The sequence below is a fragment of the Lethenteron reissneri genome, chromosome 20, assembly GCF_015708825.2.
Source record: "Lethenteron reissneri isolate LAM-NWPU_2019-01 chromosome 20, ASM1570882v1, whole genome shotgun sequence".
Taxonomy (NCBI): domain Eukaryota; kingdom Metazoa; phylum Chordata; class Hyperoartia; order Petromyzontiformes; family Petromyzontidae; genus Lethenteron; species Lethenteron reissneri.
In genome coordinates this window covers 18635778-18657487 of record NC_083798.1, presented here as the reverse complement: position 1 = coordinate 18657487, position 21710 = coordinate 18635778, and the positions used below count along the sequence as shown (strand labels likewise).

Here is a 21710-nt window from a genome sequence, read left to right as displayed (position 1 = left end):
TGAACACCCCCCGTGAACGGAGCCTACCGAACGAAAATCTCTCTCTCGATCCCGACGCCTGCTGTATATTTGGAGTTTGCATGTTCTCCCCGTGGTCGCGTGGATTTTTTTCTCGGGTTTTTCCCTCCACATGTAGAAACATGCATTGAGATTACTTTACTGCCATGAATGTTCAAATGATAAGCCACTTTGTTTAGCCATCATGTGGCCAGGTCGCTTCTGAAAAATAAGTTAATACCTTAGTGGGCTTTGCCTCGAAGGATGGGGATGGTTTAGTTTATAGTTTGTATGAGTTTGGGCGATTTGTTTACCTTGATCGTACTGTGTACTGTCATGTTTTTGTATTGTTTGTTGTAACGTCCTTACCCGCCCTGACTAGACATCTGTGAAAAAGAGCTTTATAGATAATCGGATTCCTCTAGTATAAATATTATGATTCTGATAGTACTGTCGTCCTTGATAGGTGTTTTCCGCAAATTCACTAACGTCCATTGAATGCAATTGTCCCAGCCTCGTTAATGTCACGTCTTATAGAACATTAAAGCTTTTTTCTTCTTAACAAAACCCAGTCTACAAGACAAAAAGAACAACACGAATAACGCCAAAAACATTTTAATAATCTTGACCAAAAAATTTTAATTTACAAACAAAAGCACTGGTTAGCTTAAGCCAAGATGTGTAGCCAAGAGCCAACAAATCAAACGGGCACAGTTAAAACGAACAAACATGTCACATCACTCACACAAAACCCAGCACTCACGACTAACGCGCCCGGGGAGATGCCACACCTAAAGCCATCACGTGGTCCGCCTTGGAATAGGTCAACAAATCTAATGGAAGGGATACAAATTGGACAGGCAAAGCCTCAACAGCAAGAGGCAGAAGGTGCAACACAAAATCATGAAAATTATGTTTCAGCCACAATATGCTCCTGTACCGTGTCCCTCATTAGGACTGACTTCCGTCTTGGCCCAACGGCAACGGTGCATGAATTCCATTGATTTTGTCACAAACGAGACTGCATTAAAGTAATTGAAAGGAATAGTGCAAACTGATTCAATACACAAATTATATCCATGTTAAGAAGGGTCTTGAAGCTGGTTAGGGCCATGTTACAAAGACAGGTGAATTACATTTGCATGTCACTCACGTTTACAGTGTTGTTTACTGTGGCTTTCAGAAGGGCCATACAGGAAGGAAAAGGTCTGTACGAATAAAACTCCCAAAAAGAGTGCAAGATTGGTATTGCATAAGTTAACGTCAAACATAGGCAAACAAGCAGCATCCATCCATTCTGTCTGTGCGAGACAAATAACTAATACACATTAACAGATCTGAAGCTTTGGTTGGATGTGCTCAATTATTCAAACTCTACACTGAAAAGCATTCTCACCGATATCTGCTACTGTGATAGTATAGTCCAGTTTATCTAGAAACGTCTGGCCAATTGAACCTTATGGCAGGACCCTGGAATCCCAAATAAACGGAAGTCAAATTCGTAATTCATTTATTTTTGGCGACTCTGTCCCACCGAGCACATAAACGCCGCAACCCACCTGGCGCGGATCATTCTGTTGTCATGTCGTCCAAACGCAGCGAGGACGAATGAGCAGAACAGAACTTTGATTAGCGCATCGTGTAGAGCTCGTCGAGAAGAATAGATTACCGTGTCGTTCGCCGTCAACAGACATAAAATGACGTCGCAACGCAATTTATGCGAGAGCCGGGGGGGCTTATGGGACCCCGGGGTCCCGCCATAAGGTCCAATTCTCAAAACCATTGAGAGGGTCCTTGCTTGCAACGTTTGGCAGTATTTTTGTATGTCTGGGAAACCATACGCAAACATGGGAAATGTCAAACATCACAGATAGGGTAACATACAGCGCTTGCTGTACCTCTCCTCTGAGCAAATTCGTCTCTGCAGCAAGGCATCTCACACGCATAAGTTCAACACAATCCACCAACTCCACATCGCAAAATTACAGCTGTGTAACGCCATGCTTGGACATTAGGTTTAATTTATTTGCTGCAGCAATGCTCTAAATTGCGTTGTACTTTACTCACTACTTTACCCTAGAATGTACAAATAAGCAAAAAAAGTCCTGAAAATAGTATACATATTAGCATCAAATTGTTTTAACATTAAGATTAAAGTCATCAGCTGGGGATGACCGTAGTTTGCTCAAAACGATCTAGCAAAAGCCAACATGTTCTTTACATCAATGGCACTGATTGGATGCTTACACCAATGCCTCATGACCCAAACTAGACAAGAGTATAAAATCCATAAACCAATCAAAGCAACAAAAATATGCAAGATTACATATCTTACCAGTTACTTTCTAAATACTTATTTTGCAAATGGCTGACGTTAGCCTGTATTTGCAACTGTAAGGTTTTCCTGAATGAGGCTACTACATTTTAAACACTTTCAAACTAAGGTTGAAAGCATTAATGCATTCGTTCTCGTATGCCGATGCGTATCGGATTGGGGGCCACCATTAATTCTCATAAAGATGAAGCTGTAAACTTGTGTTGCTATTTGGGGCTTGCCCTATTTAAAACTACCAAAAAATGTAAGGGTTGCCCAAAACTGTCAGCTTCCATATTGATAAGTATATATTGCCAAAGACATGTTCAATCGAATTACATAATCCTTGGATATGTAATATTTTTTCATCGCTTGTTTAGTATTTAAAAGCCAGGTTTTGTACCATGGAAGCTAGTTCGTCCTTGAAAATGTATTAACCAGTTGCCAAGTAGGCTGTGGTTAATCGATCATGTACTTCCTCAAACAGGTATAAGGTATGATCATAACGTTGGCTACCATGAGCAGGTAGTGCGATTTGCACATTACACAAATTGTTGACTTGCACAAGAGGTACGTTTGTCAACCCGAGATAAGCAGCCATCAACACATGACCGTCATATCAACTCCTAACCTTACATTTTGAAGTTGCGATAAATTCCTAGATTTGCATCAATATAATCCTCATCGGGTTACTTCTTGCAATGGTTGGAGCAAACCTGACCTACTGCAGATATGCATTTATTTTTTTAATGCGAGGCAGGGAAAAAATTGGCATTTGGGATTTTATTCTCAATAATCCAATTGTGATAGTGGTGTTTTGAAGAGATTGATAAATATGCAGTCTAAACTCTCGCAGTGAACAGTTGTTTTGAGTGTTGGGGAAAGGACCTCCTCACACGATGTCATCATGAGAAGCCAGTCTTACCACAGCCGGATGAAAGCCACTTCACACAACTGCCATTCTTCTCAGTTGTGCAATGCCACAATCCATCTTGCACCTGCGCATGACCTGACCTCATCACTCCATCAGGCATTATCCCCTCCAGCCATATGCTTTTCTCAGTCACTTAATTTCCTTAACAGTAAAGTTTTTTTTTTTGCATTTATGATGCATGTGTTCCTCTTGCTCTGCGTATAATTTCCAGTATGCAACTCTCCATGCTTCTTTGAATCCTTTAAAATGTTTGGTCCATGTGGCCAACCGATTAGCATGGTTGGTTACGTACGGTGCGAAGTAAGTTCAACATACATACTTTAATACACATACTCTGCCCCCTTGTGTTGCCCTATGCAGGGTGTATGCCAAAATGGTGCACTCTGAAATGTTCTGCAGAGGGAATGGCACATGGAAATCAACAACAAATATTAGACCTCAGAGTAGGTTTTTTGCCGAAGTAAAAAAAAGTAAACAATATACCATAATGCATTTTTGTGCCGTTACTGGTAAGTGGACTGAGACCATCCACTTATGACAATGTGGGTTCATCATGGGTGATGACCTGTTTTTGAAACCAAGATCTCAGCAATGATCCAATAAGAATGTTAAGCCTCCTGAGCCACAATTGGAAAAATTCCAAACAAACGTGCTCAGTGCTCTTAACAGCTCCAGATGATAAATTCAAGGCAGCACAAATTCATTGCTCTGAAGCAATACATGCATATGTTCGTGCAAATTGAGTGAGAAATGCTGAAAATTATATTCATAGAAAGTCGGTGCAAATATATGGAACCATTTTTACTTACGGGGCAAAAGGAGTGAAAACTGTATGCGCATGAGTAAATGAAGACAACCAAAAGCTTGAATTGATTGCTTGTTTTCAGTTAAAACATCAACTCATACTCCAAGCACCTACATTGTAGTTGTGTACATGGTAAAACCACAGCTTTTCTGGCAAAAACATGTGAACTTAATTGGGCAAAAGCTATTCCTTTTTGGGCTGGTTGCCAGTGGACCCTGCACAGCAAAGATGTTACATTAGCAAATACAACTGTACTCATTATGTGAGCCACTCTGACCAGTCACATTAATGAGAACTTAACTACTTAATTATATAATCTTGGCAGAAATAATAGCATGCTCAAATGCCTTTGGATTTAAAAAAAGTTAATTCTTACCATGGCTTGCTGTTTGTAGAACTGTTACAAAATCAACCATTGTAACAGTGGGTCTCATACTATGAGCACATATCCACGAAAAAAAACTATTAATCTGAATGTAGATTAAATCATGCATCTAGTCATGAAGCCTCGCTGAGTTGCACGATCTCTTACGGAAGGGTCTGCATAGAGTCGTTTTGCCAATTATTGAATATTTTTGCATGAATGGAAACCAAAGTGCCTGGGGAAAACCATACAAGGGGACGACGCTTCTAAAATCCATAAGTGTAGGTCAGTAACCTTGCTATTCTGCCGTCAACTGGATACCTCAAAGCCAAGTTAGTTGTTTCACTCGTACAATGAAGTCTGTGTACACCTAAACCTGGCTCTAAAGTTCTTAAATGCATGGCCACTCTTATGTCTTATTGTCGTGATGAGAAAATCGGCAATCTGCAAAGTTTATTACAGCTATAAAGCCCCACTACATTTACACATCTGCACTGTTGAAAGCGTCTGACCTTGTGAATAGGACTCGGGATAAATAAGAAGTGCGTGTAAGCTTCGAGTAACCTGAGCCGAGCACAAAGCATTACACAGCAATGGGGCATCCCTTAACGGCTGCAAACTGATTAAACCCAAACCCTGCGGCACACTGCTCGTCTCTCCTCCATCAAACAGCAGCAGTCACGCCCCAGCACGTGACACCAAGCTGATCAGCTCTCAAAAACACTCGAAAACAAATTCAAGAGGAAACATTAAATTCGGACACACCTTCAGATGAAAGGTGTCCATTTCTGTCACTGGTGATACACCTGAACTCGAAGGGCATGCAATGCTGCAGGCACACAGCGGGTAATTACCAAGGTAAAGTCTGTGTGGTCGACCACAGGAGCTCCTGTCCTTGCCCCTTCTGCGAGAACATGGTCACATGATTGTCCAGCAATGCAGTCTCTGCGAGCAGTAAACCTACACCGGGAGAGTGGCAATGGTGTGCCCTCCGACATGCGCATCCCTTCCACACACGCACCCTTAAACGTTCACAGTCTATACTGAGCCCTGCCAGTGCAGCGTTGCTTCTGTTGGTGGTGGTGGTGGCAGCATCTGTGCTACGAGCCGGAACAGGCGGGTGTTAGCTGAGCTCGAAGCCAGCGGCCGACTCGATGGCATAAAGGAGCTTCCCGCGCATCGTCTCTTCTTCCAGAAACTCGGGCAGCTTGAGCAGATTCATGCAGGTGCTGGCCGTGGGCAGGCGCTCAGGGTCGGCTCCGCCGTTGTGAACGCAAAATGCAGGGAACAGCTCCTGAGAGAGATGATGACATAGGCATGAGGTAGAAAGGAGAGTATGTTAGGAAATCACGGGGTGGCAAGAAGCATCACCATTGATCATCAAAGCATTTCCCTGCAAAAATAAATATGCATAGGACAACTGCTGTTGATGTGCCATGAAGACGTTATCATTTTAATCTTGATTTAAAGGTTTCGTGACTGCAGGAATCCATACTCTAATTCCTCACATTAACATGATGCTAATCTCTCACATTATCATAGCTACTTCCGTGCCCAGTTACATGCTAATTTCTCACTTTAACATCATGCTAATCTCTCACATTAACATAGCCACTTCCGTACCCAGTTACATGCTAATGCCTCACATTAAAATCACGAGACCCAGCCACTTCTTTATGACCCTTGGGCTACACCCATTTCAAACCTTTTAAAACAGTCTGCATCAGCAGCAGACCATGCCTTCCCACCTGATGACGGACGCTTGTGTTGCGCCCGAAACGTCGTGATCTATTTTATTTTATACCTACGTGACTTTACCGAAAGAACCAAAGAGTACGTTATCATTTTACTGACCCCCAAGTTGACCCCGTATTGGGATTTGAACTCAAAACATTCTGATTGTGTGTCCGTTGCTTAGTCTCACCTTAAAGCCAAGAAGAGGCGGGCGGGAGCAGCTGGTGACAAACTTCAGCAGCTTGCGTTTCTGCTCATCCGTAAATCCCTCGACTACATGCCAGAACACTTTGATGACGGGGTGATCGGCTGTGTATCCGCCTGCCAGCCCCGGACACACAGATACACATGCATACAAAGATGCAAATATCGCCAGTATAGCAAACACCTATTAAGGCCAGGACTATGCCTGGTCACCTTTGTGCTCATGTTTTCACACCACACAAGGTATTCATTTAGGGCTGAATCAATCAAGGAGGGGCCAATGAGAGGTTCAAATGCCACTTGTCATGGCCAGGAATCGAAATAATGCTGCCATGTTCATTGTGCAATGCATTAAGCATTGCACCACCACACTCTACAAAAGCACACCTACACATGTACACACATGTACACAAAGACTAAAGATCCACCATCCGGCCCAGAAGAAGTCCCTCATCAAAACACTACACCATAGGGCCCCGCTGCATCTCCGACCAGCGCCACCTAGCCAGTGAACTGGAGCACGTACACCAAGCCCTCAAGATGAATGGATACTCAGACCGCACAATCCGCAAAGCTGTAGCCCCAACCATGGGGAGACAACCATCTGAGGACCCAATCAAAACCATCACCTTGCCATACATAGCAGGTGTTACAAAAAAGATTTTCAAAATCTTAAACAAACACAATATCCAGGTCCGATTCAATACAGTACACAACATTCGTGATTTGATCCCATCTGTGAAGGATGTTATTCCTGACATGCAATACCCTGGTGTCTACAAACTAAGTTGTATCTGCGGTAGCAGTTACATTGGGGAAACGAAACGACATGTCTTGGACCGTGTTCGTGAACACAAGGCAGATTTGAAACACGGCAGAACCAATACCTCTGCAGTGGCTGACCATTGTTTTAACGCTGTGGGCTCACATGATATTGTTTTTTTCCGAGACCAAGGTACTCTGCAAACCTTCGGGCTACTATCAAAAATTTATCCATGAAGCCATCCAGATATATAAACAGAGACGATTTCAACCGAGAAGATGGGTATAAGCTGAGCAATCATTAGAGGACGTTATTAACCAAGTAAAGTCATAGCTTGCTGTGGTACTTCCATTCTTCCCTGCCGTTTGGCTGTCATCTCCTACTCTCTGAGTTGCATTGCCCTGTTAGGTGCCTCTGCATTAACGGGCTGGGCTCTGACTAACATGGCCACCTCTGTTCCCTTAGCCTCGATGTACTGATAGTTCTGGCTGTGTGATGGGCTTTGTCTCACTGGCACGACCACTGTTGCGGTGGTTCCCTTGCGTGTACGCTCTTGCCTCACAGCGCAGTTAGCAGCGCCGCAGCTTGTGTTACACATAAACATGACATTCACTTACTAATCCCCCTAATCTCCCTGCCTAATCTCTCCCATCAACATAGTGCTAACCTCCCAATAACACTGCTGTTGTACGCATATGTGGGGAATGATACTCTTATGCGGCGACGGAAGCTCATTTCATGCTAATCTCTCTCCCTAATCTCTCTTTCCCTAATCTCCCCCATTAACACAACTGACGTGCTTGCATCCGGGGATGGAATTCCTTTCCAGCTCAGACCCCGCTTGCTTGCCCATCGCCACATAAATAACCTCTTGTTGTAATAGCTCTCTGGCTGGTTCAGCAGTTCCACTGTTGGATAATTTTTTCCATCTGAGGACGACCGCTTGTGTTGCGATCGAAACGTCGTGATATATTATTTTTTTGTTAAATTTTTATATCTAAGTGACTTTACCGAAAGAACCAAACAGTATCCACTATATAGCCTTATAGGCCAGAACAGTATTTGTTGTTAGGTTCAGATACCATGTACCACTGACGTTGCATACGATTGGGAACGGAATCCTGATAATTGTGCCCTCTGTAATATTGGTCTCCGTAAGACACTTACCAGAGTAGTTGGTGAAGTTCTTGAGGTCCTGTAGGTCAATGGGGACCTGTGCTCCAGAAAGCAGCACCTACAGCCATATGAAGGGGAAATAGTAGGTGGAGCACACTTTCGTGTCAATAACTGGGCAAGCTTACACGACATTTAATGGAAGTGCATCTGAATGAGCATATCAAGTACAGTAAAAGGTATAAATGGAACAATCTAAATTAAAAGGAAACCTCTAATTTCCTACGATGGTTCTTTTTCAGTAATTGGTGAATAGGCTTAGACTATCAACTCAGACAATTCAGAATGTGGTTTCATCAAAGGTGGCTAACATCTGGATTTTAACTTGGAGCTCAGGAGGGCTGGTTACGTGAACTGACACTGCGTTAGCCCTTTGTGCCACTCAGCCAACTCTGCCCATATAAACATTTGACCATAAAGTTTGGCACAGTAACGCTGTAAAGTGCCAATTGAGACGCCAACCACTCCACTGCTCATTTTAGCAGGCAGACACGTTGACTTTAACTTAAATGTAATGCATAACACTACAAAAACAATGTTTACTCAAGAAAGTCTCACCGAGTCCCAGGACAGGAGGAGCCACTGCCAACACACACGGAGGTGTTTATCACTTGCGTGGTTCAGTTAAACCTGGATCACAGGTTGTGCATAGCTGCCACCGCAGTGAACCAGAGGTCCTCCGGCTCCCATGCACTCCTCTGCCACCTCGTCTCTCACCACAGCCCATCTCTCTCTCCTGCTTGCCTCACCTGCAACTCCTGCTCGTCGAACATCCGCAGCCACTCGAGGTTGATGACTGTAGCCAGGCCCTGGCGGAAGGCCAGGCAGTGTTGCCGGATCTGCCGGTTGAGGCGGTAGTCGGCCACCAGGTGAATGTACGCGATGCGGTTCGCACTTGTCACTGGGATATCCTTGCCACCCGCTTTGAGCTCCACCACCTGCAGGGAAAGTTTATGGAGCCTTCAGTTAACAACAGTGGGACCTTGGTGTCTTGTTGAACAGCAATATCAGCAACTGTACTTTAACGTGGATGCTACAGTGGTTAGAGTACTCAACTTGCTATCGGAAGGTCGTGATTTCAAAACCGCTTAAGGGTCAACTTGCCCCATTATCCCTCTGGTGTCAACAGTGCGTTGGGGGATGTGAGCAGTAATTGACTTAATGAGAAATTGGCCCATGCAAAGGGAACGTAGAAATTCCACAACTGGCTAAGGACAGCTACTAAAGATGAGTGCAATTGCAATGCATTTTATAAGAAGACAATTGAAGTGACTTTTTATTTCACCAAGAACCATTTTTAACTTAGCCTGAAAATAATGAATCAATATCAACACTGCCATAAATGGCATGAACACTACCTGAAAGGAGGGTAACATCTGGCAATGGCAATTCTTCAAGAGCACAAGGCGGCCAAACCAGTTTCTAATGTCACTTGCTACAATTATTTTGCATGTCCAGGAATCAAACCCAGGTCATCAGGAACACAGTGCAGTACAGGTGTAGTGACGTAAATGGAGTCACTATGGCATTTAGCGCCAGCTACTGTCACAAGAGTGGAACTTGACTTAAAGCTTTCGTGACTGCAGGAATTCATATTCTTTTCTGAAGACGACCGCTTGCGTTGCGACCGAAATGCCATCGTTTTTTGTTATTTTTTGTTATTTTCTTTGAACCTATCTACGTGACTTTACCGAAAGACCCAAGAATAAGAATGGAACTGTGCGTCTTGAGCCTCTCTCTGGCACCAGAGCAGGTATGGCATGGAAGTGGGCGCTAGGGGGCATGGCTCTGGTGACAGGCAGAGAGAGGGCAAGTAAGGAAGTGACAGTCTAGGTGAACCCGAGAGGGCACGTGACCAGGAAAGGGGAGCGAGGGGGGCCAAAGGGTGGCGAGAGGGACACGTGATATATGGCCCAGAGCCTTCTCGTAGGATCTAGAAGAGGGCGTGGCTGAGGGCGGAGCCAGGCCAAGCTCAGAGGCATAAAAGGGAAGTCCCGAGAGCCAATCCGGGCTGTCCGTTGGAATGGAACTCGTCGGTGCTAAGTCTCTTCGATCCTCGGTCTTTATGCTCGGCTTCGTGGGTCAGGCAGTATGTTACTGACTGAGTCGGTTATGTAGTTACCCCATTGTGATAAAGTTACCCCATTGTGGTATAGTTAACCATGTCTACATTTATGCAGTTACCATGTTGGGGTGTTACAATAAATGTGTTGCCTCCAAGTTGTAGTGTGTGTCTCCGTGGAACCCACTACACAGGCACCACAATATAACCAGCAAACATGTGTCCATACACGCACATACAGAAGGCACGCACACTACACTCAAACCACACAAGCACAGATGAACCCATACAGACACACACACCTGTGCCTCGCCAAGCTCGTTGTTGACCACAGTGAAGTTGAGTCCCAGCTCTTCGACGTCGCCCTGGTAGCTCTTGAGGAAGAGCAGGTTCCGGTAGACCTCCGGGTCAAGAGATGCCAAGTGGTGGATGTCCACATCACCAGTCGTGCCCAGCAGCTTGGATAGGAAGAAGCCGGCAAATGGCAGTTCCACCAGCATGTTCTCATACAGGGCCTGTGGGGACAAACCGCACGGCACATTCCTCCATGGGTTGTAAACACACAAATAATTGAAATGTAATTCTTCCATTTAATTAAATATAAAATCTACAGGTTGTGAGGGGTACATGGACAGTGGATATGTCAGGATACGAGTACAGTAATACCCCGGTTTAGTGGGGATGCGTTCCTGAAAGGTGCAACGAATATCGAAAACAACGTAAATCAAAGCAATTTACAGGGTACGTGGAGACGAAGGCTGAGGTGATAGATACGAGAAAGAATGGATGCTGTCAGCGACATTAGTGGTTTGCCACGACGAAAATCAGGTAGTGGTGTTAATAAAGTGATGAAGGATTTGCTAAATGACGGAAAAGGGGGAGACGTAAATCGGGGGCATTACTGTACACGACAAAAAGTTGGGAACCACTAAAGTCAGCACTCACATTTCTAAAGCCTCTGCTTGGCCACCACCCGACTTTCATTAAAGCTACTACATATCTTACTTGAATGTTCCACCTCTGTAAAACCACAACCATGCGTTCCTTTCTCCGCGCGACTTTCCTATCACAGACCTTGCCGAGCATGCGTCCCAGGAAGTAGTAGTGTCGAGTGAAGCCATCACCGACCAGCAGGCGAGCCTCGGGGTTGGGGTACAGCAGGCCCTGGTTGGTGGTGCGGAAGAAGCCCTGGTGGGGGTTGAATCCTGTCTTGAGCAGCTCGTTGAGAAACTCTCGGAAGATGCCTCCCCCGTCGATACCAGCCTCGTCCAGGCCATGTGCGTTCAGGAGGTGAACCCGGATGCGGCGCCGCAGGTCGGGCTCTGTTTGAGACGTGCAGTTACACAGGCGTGAGCACTGAGTCGGTCAACAAAATTCCCCATCATCACCCAGCACTCAGAAATTAAAGTAACTGAATGTGATTGACCTATCCACGAAGGCCTCAATGAGTCTCAAGCCTCTGTGTTTCAGGAAGGGCCTTGCATTGAGTTGTTTGGCCAATTATGTTTGAATGGTTGTTTTACATGTAGCAGAGAACTCAGAGAAAATCCAAGTATACGTGGGGATAACACTCACAAATCCATACAGACCTGTTCACGAATCCATCTGCTGGACTGCCCCATCCTGGCCATCTCACAGCCCATGATGAAACCTGGGTTATGCACCAACCTTGCCTTCAAAGCACTTTCAGTGTAGTTACATTACTCTGCCGAGCTATACAGTCAAAGGTCACAATCGTAAAGTTGGTCGAGTGGCTCAGAGGACCCAAATGGTGTCGGGGAACTAACTCAGCAACACTTCAATCTTGGGTTAAAATTCCCGCTGTCCAAAACCAAACCAGTTTTTCAAGTCTTGCAAGTTGATGCGGTCTCATCCTAATCAATGAAAAATAAACGTATTTTTACTTGATTCATGAATCCCAGCTCTTGACAAATAAAACATTAGACATGTACATATACTCATTAGAAGACTCATAATGAAAAAAAAGGTGTGCCATCCTTTTATATGTATGAGAGGCCTACTGATGTCAATTTAAAAGTGGTTCTTAGACAATCTTACGGGGGGCTGTTCTCTGGTAGAATGTGATGTTACACTGTTCACTCTAGTGAGCTCGATGGGTGCAAGTTCTTTCATCTCTCAATGTGACGCCAATAGCACAGGTCGCATATCATTGGTCTCAGTCCTCGCAGTGCATAAGCGGGCTCAATCCCTCACCATTCTCTGGCGAGAGCTTGTCATAAGCGTCCTCGTAGATGTAGGGCCGCCGAATAGTCACGTTGATGCCCACAAAGAAGGGGCTGTCACCCTGTGACTCTTCCTTGTCTGATAAGATCAGACGCTGGAAAATCTGTTTGAGGAGATTTAACACAATCACAGTTGGAACCTCTTTTCACAGGGTGTAAGTGGTTGTGAATCTGACAATACTAATATGAATAGAACAACTTATCTAAATGTTGGTTGTTGAAAATCAATTCACGTGTATACGTGTATAAAGCAGATGTGAACACAAGCAGACCTTGACTCGCTCCTGGAAAGGCACCACGAAGGGCAGCTCAGTGAGGATGGCCAACTGCCTCTCCTCGCTCACCGAGAGTGGAGGACCCTCGTCACCCACTGCACAAGACAAAGACAAAGACCACACTTACAGCCTTTGTTAACAGACTGTTGGGGCAAACATTGTTAGCGAGCACCTCTGAAGGCCAGCACGACACACGAGGGGGTGAGTGGCCAGCACCATGCCCAGCCGACTTTGTCTCCCTAGTGGCGATGTTTATACATCGCACCAGGTACTCGTATGAGGCTAAGTCGACATAGGGCAGGCCCAGGACTGGTTCTCGTCACTTGTGTTGGCTGCGAGCGGGAATCGAATATGGGGTCACTCACTGCACCCCCACAAACACACCATGGTCGAACAGATGCAAATGCATGCTTATTAAAAGGCATGGGAACACCACCAAACCACATACACAATAATAATAATAAACAATGAGTGTGTACACACCTCTAGAGCCATACAGTGGCTAGCACATGCCTATTAAGACAAAGTAGATGCATACTGATGTTTACACACAAAATATACATCAATTGTACATGACAAAGATCATGACAAATACACACAGTAAGACACCACCATTACACTACACACGCACATTCAATCACACCATACAAACGCCATTGCAATGCATACACACATTCATCACACCCATAATACTATGAATACACCGTAAAATAAAAAGTGCACAGTTCTCCCTAATCTTCTTCTATATATATAAAAGTCAAAATTTGTCTGTGGGTTTGTGTGTGGGTTTGTGTGTTCGCACGCTTGCGAAGGATTTGCCTCTCCAACGGTGGGGTTCACGTTAAATAAAAATAGCCAGGTACCACGCCGTAAGCCCCGTCGTGAGCAAGCACTATTACTTTTTCACATCCGTCAGCTTTAAATAAGTTTAATTCGCGAATTTGTGCGATTTGTGCACTTTCTTATTATTTATTTATGACTCATGCACGACCATACAAACTCACGCGCCTTTGGTGGGGAGGACGGCCCATGTCAAGTAGCACGCCTTCGGTGGGAGTGAGGGGGACATTTTCTTTCGCGTTAAAAATGCTATAAAAAATACACTAAAAGTAAATTCTCCACTGTGTGATGTCCCTCCCACCCCGATGCGTGCAGTTACTACTATACAGTCGTATAGGCCGTAGATATTACTGCAGAGAGGCCGGGGAGATCGTGACTGGGACGGGGGGGGGGGGGTTAGGGGTAGCAGCCCAGCCCCAGCCTCCCAAGGTGCCACCTCGGCCGGCTGGACAATCTAGGCGAGGCCGGAGGCTCTGGACAAGACTAGGCCTCGCCACGCCAGTCTGTCAGGCGAGTACTTTGTGCTATAGAGTCGATAAATACTGCTATAGAGTCAGCACGTACTACTGTAGTGATAGCAGGTACCACCACAGTCGGTATGCACTGCTGTAATACTAGCAGATACCACCACAGTCAGTACGCACTGCTGTTAGATTTTTAAGAGTAGGTTTGAAATATTTTTTTGGCCCGGGCAACGCCGGGTATATAAGCTCATAATTAATAAAATCACATGTGGCTGCAATGTTGATTTCTTACCATGTTCCTAAATAAAATGAATTAATGGTGAAGTCTGGTCAAACAAATCATGACTACTATGAGATCTCTTTTACCAGTGGCAAAATATAGTAGTAGGTTTTTACCCTTTTAAACTGGTACAAAACTGACACCTTTATTCAAGGCATCATGTTTGCAATAACCACAACACAAGTAGTCAAAAAAGCAAACAAAAAGAAGCAACTCTGATAATGATAATAATATGCACTGTCCTTGAAGTTGATTGGTCCACACCCGAGACGGCTTTCTTTAGAGCCTAGTCCCCATTGGTGTTGGACCAGATGACACCAGAAGGTGTACAAATCAAACACAGTGCAATTTCAGAGTATTGAGAGCTTGGGGTAAGCATTTACACTATGAGATCTCTTTTACCAGTGGCAAAATATAGTAGGGTTTTACCTTTTTAAACTGGTACAAAACTGACACCTTTATTCAAGGCATCATGTTTGCAATAACCACAACACAAGTAGTCAAAAAAGCAAACAAAAAGAAGCAACTCTGATGATAATAATATGCACTGTCCTTGAAGTTGATTGGTCCACACCCGAGACGGCTTTCTTTAGAGCCTAGTCCCCCATTGGTGTTGGACCAGATGACACCAGAAGGCGTACAACTCAAACACAGTGCAATATCAGAGTATTGAGAGCTCGGGGTAAGCATTTACACTATGAGATCTCTTTTACCAGTGGCAAAATATAGTAGTAGGTTTTTACCCTTTTAAACTGGTACAAAACTGGCACCTTTATTCAAGGCATCATGTTTGCAATAACCACAACACAAGTAGTCAAAAAAGCAAACAAAAAGAAGAAACTCTGATAATGATAATAATATGCACTGTCCTTGAAGTTGATTGGTCCACACCCGAGACGGCTTTCTTTAGAGCCTAGTCCCCAAACTACATTTTTCTTTTCCCTGTTGCCTTCAACATATAAACACTTCCTCCTCCCCATTATGTGTGCATGTCTTTCTTCACATACGGCATCTTGAGATGTGATGATATTTAAGACTCTGGTAATGTTGAGTTCCAGAGCAATGCTGTACCATCTAGCGAGGAGTAGAGGGGACCGATTCCACGCATCCGACGGTTTCTCCACACGTGCCGTGCTGCTGGCCGATACAGCTGGGGTACCTGCAGTGTTGGAAACGCACAGATAACAAGTTACGCATGCGCATGGATTATGTAGTGCTATTTCCTTAACAGTATGGAAGCGAATGGGTAGTACTCGAGGTAAAATACGTTTGCATATTTCCATATACTCTTTTGCTACTCATTTGGGGCAATCCCTTGATTAATTTGATAGCAAATGAATAGCAACACAACTGTAGACTGTAAGTTGCGTTATATTGGATCGTGTTTTAAAGAGTTGTTGTATCCCCACCCCTCCTCTTAGGGAGGACCACCATCCAGAAGTAGACTCTTCATGGCAGATGATGAGGAATGATAGCCCGAGTTTATTCCTGACCGGGATTTGATCCCATGACCTTCCATTTGCAAGTGACGTGCTCTAACCATGTACTGAATGAACTGAATCTGTGCACAGCTGTAACGTACTCGGTCTGCACGGATGGACACTTCTGGGGAGAGCCAATGGTTGGAGGGACAGAACGGCCGGCGTGTGTCGCGTGCCTTTAGCATCTTCACCAAATTACTGATCACCTGTAATGACAATGGTGGAGAGAGGCAGACATTTGTTGAGTTAGTGCCCTTCACATTAATGCACCATAACTCCATGTGGTTGGCATCAGTCAATGGACACATCTCTATGTTACCATTCCACATAATACCACTACTATATCTGCAGATGGAGCCTCATCAACATTAATAGCCAGAATAATGCATGAATATATCATTTCTCAATTAAACACCACATACTGTTTGTAAATTAATAAAACCACGACCAATAAAACATCACAATGACTGTAAAAATGCATGGTAAAAGGTATAGCCCTGCAATTACTTTCTCTCACGACTGCTGACAGACAGGCCACCACTAGGGGGAGCTCTAGAAAGAGAATATGGCCGATTCTTCTAAGCTGGCCAGACACCTTGAAAGGTGAGACTAAACCACATTTTACCCCATCCATTTATAATGCTGGATGGACAGAGGCACAGGGATTTGAGAAACTTGCCCAATGTTTCAACTTCCACATTGGGAGATGGAACTTGTGTTCTCTGGATTGCACGACTAAGTGTGCTATGGCAGCATCCTAAATGTATATTGAATACATGGTAATCTCATTAAAACACCAACACTTCACTTTCATTATATTATTCAACATTGCTTATCTTTCAATCTATTGATCTCGGTGACTACCACGTTATATACAAATAGCATAAAAACTGGAGTCCCCAATACTCAGATATGCAGTTAGTAATGTTCTCTTAGCAGTTGTCAGCCAGATGTAAATGTTCCACACTTCTACCAAATAGAGACCAGCTCCAAAACTGTACTAGAACCAAATAGTGTACCAGTAGTGTAACAATACATACATTCATCGAATACCATTGATGCTTAAACTCACAATACTTGAAATTAATTGTGCGTGGGGAAATCAAATCTTACAAATGTATGTAAAGGCATCCCATGATTACTGCACCCGTTAGAGGCCACTACATTCACCACTATGTAAGAAAATAAACCCTTCATCATTCAATTGAATCGTGACTATTAATAAAATCACTGGGGGGGGGGGGGAAGGGTGGGGTGAAAAGTTACACCCATAATATAGACACAATCCCATGAGAATGGTTGTGCAAACGTGGATTTTGCAGAGATTCAGGCAAGACTTGTGCAAAACACCCACCTGCAGGCAATACATCAAGTAGACTGCTGGTCTCCAATATATATTTATTTTCTCAAAGGTATGATAGGCTTCTATCTGGGCATCATTGTTCCATTCCACATGAAATAATACCCAAGGAACTGTCTAAATATCCCAATCAGGGCCCTACTCAAAATGGTCCTGGACTCAAGAGCTGTAACCTCCCCAAGAGTATTAGCATAGCTTGGCAAGGCTTCAGTGCACAAACTCTGATAGCAAATGCTTAATAGACTGTTCATGTAATTTGAGAAAAGAATGGATGAGCTGAATGTCTCAAAGATAACCTATTTAATTACATTAACCCACTCTAACTGCGCAGCTTAAAATCAGGGCCCAAGTGGCCTTTTGACGACATCATCAAGTGCCACTATTTACGTCTTAAGTGCGAAGCTTTCCTGGAAACCCTAAACCAACACTGCGTCCAAAATACGAACCCTGGGTGTCTTAAATGAAGTGAGCAATAAACGCGGGGAGCCCTCGGGTTAACGAGAACTGCAGGCAATTAGGTTATTGCCACCATTACCTTAAAACATTCTGCAAGGGTGGATTGTCGGGTGACAGAGATAAACAGGACAACCATTTCAGCTGTCGATATGTGCCTACCCGATGGAAAACTGCTCAAGCCTCACATTTAGCACATCCTCGCTTCTCGATGAGGCCCCTGTTTAATCTCTTATGTTTTTTTTTTACTAATGCGCCGAGTGATTAACAATAACGACGAGGGCCTCCCATATTATCCGGCCGTTCTGCGAGACTGTTCATCACCTGCGATCAATGCAGGTCCATAAGTCAGTGCCATCTGCTATGCAATGAAAAGGCAGCTGGGTGGTGTTGTCAGAGGACCGCTTGACTTGCAAACCGAAGGTTGCGGGTTCAAATCCCGGTCGAGGGTTGACTTTGCTTATTATACACATGGAATCAATAAAATATCATTAAATAACACAAATTATCATAATAGTGGTGGGCCTCCTGGACCTATGGAATTTCCTACACTGGCTCAAGGCTGCCAATGGAAACTGGATGCCATTCCAATGTTCGTTTAAGCCAAGAGACTTTGATTTCACTAGCACTGCTCACATGAGAAAGCACTTTTTTGTGTGCCTTTTGGCGTCATTTTTGTGCGCCTTTTGGCGTCATCTGGTCCAACACCATGTGAGACTAGGCTCTAAAGAAAGCTGTCTCGGGTATGGACCAATCAATTTCAAGGACAGTGCATACATTATCAGAGTTATGTTTTTTTTGTTTGCATTCCGACTGCAGGTATTGTGGTCAATGCAAACATGACTCCTTGAAAAAAGGTGTCAGTTTTGTTGCAAGATAAAAGGGTAAAAAACCAATTATCATATTTTGCTACTGGCAAATGAGGTTCCAATGGTGATTAAATTTGTATTTGGATTTTAGAACGTTGCAATTCAAAGTTCCTTCTTGTTAAAAAGAACATGAGGTGGTACTCATTAACATCGGTGGTTCCAAACCAGGCAAGAGGCCGGACAATCCAATGAAAATGGTCACTTCCTATAAAGGAGCAATCTCTTTGTTATCAACCCGAGAGGGATGATGGGATATGTTGAGTCTCGATCAAACATTTCAATTACAACCTCCCGATACCAAAAGTCACGCGCTATGCTTCAATACGTCCAAGCAAGTTAGGTGTACAGAAGGCATATTGATTCACCATCCCAGCGATTCAATGAATTGTCACAATAGTCTCTTGAGTTCTCACCCAGTTAAAACGAATAAACTTCAACAATTTGGGGTAATTATTGATTGGGACAGAAAATTGTTTCTTTTTGTATTATCTCGTTTGAATGTTTTGCTCTATAATTTATATACTATTATTTTCCACATTACCCTAAACGTAACATTAATAGAAAAATTCTAATTTGGGTGAAAGCTTTTTCCATTATGGGGGAGGGGGGGGTCTGGCATGCTGCAAATATTTCAATAAATCACGATTAAAATGACATTACGTCTACACGTAATTAACACCAAAAAAAATAACATGTGATCGTTAATAACAAATAAGGTGTTTACAATTTAAAGTTTTACAAGACATAAAAAATCACAACCCTGTACTGAACATCACCGTAAACCACTGAAGGCTGAAAATGTTTTCTTACGAATTTGAACAATGTATTTAAGTTTTTTTTTTACAACTTAAACATGAAACATTAGGAAAAAAAAGGACGGACAGCAAAGAAAGAGAACCCAAGGAAGCCCATCCAAGGACATGGGTTCACTAAATTCCATACAACTGATAAAGTGCATGCTTTATATAAGCTTGAATAATTGCTAGTACACGGATGCACCCTAGCAGACCCCTTAACTTTACGTATACCGCATTCCCGATGCATGCGGCTCTATGAACCCCATTTTTAAGAACCGATAATGTACTCTACATGTGCACTTAACACCTTCTCAGCTCCGTCGAGGCACCCACGACTGCCTCCACGGTTATGCAAATAAGGACCAATTGAGCGCAGGGATGAGTGCTGCGGAGCCTCCATCAAATAGCCATCACTCAGCTCTTTTCCTTGCGCCGACTCGGCACAAACCTCTCGGCATCCATCAGGGAGTTATCAAATCGATTGCTACGTCCCCCCACCCCCTTGTGCCATTTGCACGATTAGCCTGCACACGCGCTGCAATTAATCTGGCCCGTCGGCCACCATGCCTGCATTGCTCTTTATCCACTTAAACGAGTCCATTTGCTGCATTACCATCTCCTTAATTGGATATTTTCATTCAATTAACTCTGCGCCTGAAGATGCATTGCTCTTGATGTGGTGACTGCTGCCAAGAAGAAATCTGCGGAAGCCATCAGGTCCTTCATTTGTGTTTGAGTTAAATGCCTCGGGAAGTGTGTGATTCGTATAATCTATTAATAAAGCATCCTAATCACAAAGGATATTATTTTACATTTGGTCTTATAGCCCATAGGTGCAATGCCTATTCAAGCACGAAATGACAGCATGACTAAATAGCGATAGCTTCACTGCAGGGTTTGTGCCATTATAGGTGCGCTTTGATAAATAACATGTGCTGTGGTGAACACTCGCAAGCAGGTCACAGAACAATTATCTCCCATATAGCCTAACCAAACTGTTGGGTCAAGTGCTGTAAGCGATCACCTATGCAGGCCGGCATGGCACAGTAAGGGGTGGGTGGCCACCACAATGACCAGCCACTTTGCGTCTCCCCAGTTCTGATTTTTACACATCGCCCTGGCTATTAATTTGAGGCTGAATCAACCAAGGGGAGGCCCAGGACAAGTTCAGATAATCGACACTTTTATTGGCCATGAGCAAGAATAAAACTCAGCTCGCTGGTTTCGTAGTGCAGCATGCTATCCACTGTGCCACTGTTCCCCACAGAACAGTACACATGTACATGCACACAAAGTAATGTCAGAAACTGTTTACATACACACATTGGTATGCACCAAACACATTCTCCTGTGTTTGGACTATTTTCAGCTTTCTTGATCTCACCAGTGCATTAGGTACTTTCCCCCAATGCGATCCCTATGAAACTATTGACATCGTGACAAATAATCCATTTGGAGCTCTCACGGAGCGTTGCAACCCTTCGTGTTAAGATAACAGCTCAAGGACGTGGATACCACAGAACTACCACTGAAATCCCCTCTAGTGATCTGTGGTCCACACGGTAGGGGGAGCACTTTCCCATCCGCTCTACTACTGAAAGTAATGTTCCTTGCATGACAGTTACTTTCGTGATTAGCATAACACTTATTGAACAGCACAATCAAAGGGTTAGCATACTGTATTTCTGTCCTTGTGTACTGTATATGCATAACCATATGCAGTGATGTAAAGTTACAGATTGGAATCAGATGAGAGTGACAGGTACCGGTCATCCTGTGTACTCCCAGTGCGTGATCATATTGTAGTGACATCGCGGATGTCACTGTAATGCCGGCCCCAGAGAGGCACGGCTTGCGATGTACAGACATTGCGGGTACCACGTATATGTGGGTGCAGTACTGGCCCTAGAGGGGCTCGGTGAGCGCTGACTGGCAGTGCTGGATGGCACCACGCTCTGCGTGCAGTGCAAACCCCTACAGGTTAGGGTGTGAGAGTGCCGGCCATGGGGTTACTAAGGGCCATGGCACTCTGGTTGACCCCGAAGGACACGTGACCTGTAAGGTCTACACAGGGCCCCCAGGGTGGTCACGTGTCAGGGTCGAGATCCTGCTTGAGGATTCTAGAAGGTGGTCGTGGCGAAGGGCGGGGCCAGCCACGCCACAGAGGATATAAGCCGGGTCCCCGAGAGGGACCGGCTGCTGTTGTTCATCCTGAAGAAACCCACATTCTACGTTCTACGTCCTACAGGCTCTCCCACACGTGGACCTGGACCCGAGCTGTGGTCTGGTCCGTTGTAG

At 44.3% G+C, this 21710-nt stretch overlaps 1 protein-coding gene across 1 annotated transcript in view; it reads right to left on the bottom strand.

The window, feature by feature from the left end:
- Positions 1-596: 596 nt before the first annotated feature.
- Positions 597-21710, bottom strand: part of UBE3C (ubiquitin protein ligase E3C) — a 37121-nt gene continuing 16007 nt past the window's right edge. Inside the window, exons 15-24 of the mRNA XM_061555247.1 lie at positions 16035-16139; positions 15524-15611; positions 12866-12963; positions 12565-12697; positions 11425-11672; positions 10653-10865; positions 9038-9226; positions 8283-8349; positions 6339-6469; positions 597-5708 (exon numbers count right to left, since the gene is read on the bottom strand). Of these exons, the coding sequence (XP_061411231.1) occupies positions 5538-5708; positions 6339-6469; positions 8283-8349; positions 9038-9226; positions 10653-10865; positions 11425-11672; positions 12565-12697; positions 12866-12963; positions 15524-15611; positions 16035-16139 (1443 nt within the window). The 3' untranslated portion in view covers positions 597-5537. The remainder of the gene's footprint in view (positions 5709-6338; positions 6470-8282; positions 8350-9037; positions 9227-10652; positions 10866-11424; positions 11673-12564; positions 12698-12865; positions 12964-15523; positions 15612-16034; positions 16140-21710) is intronic.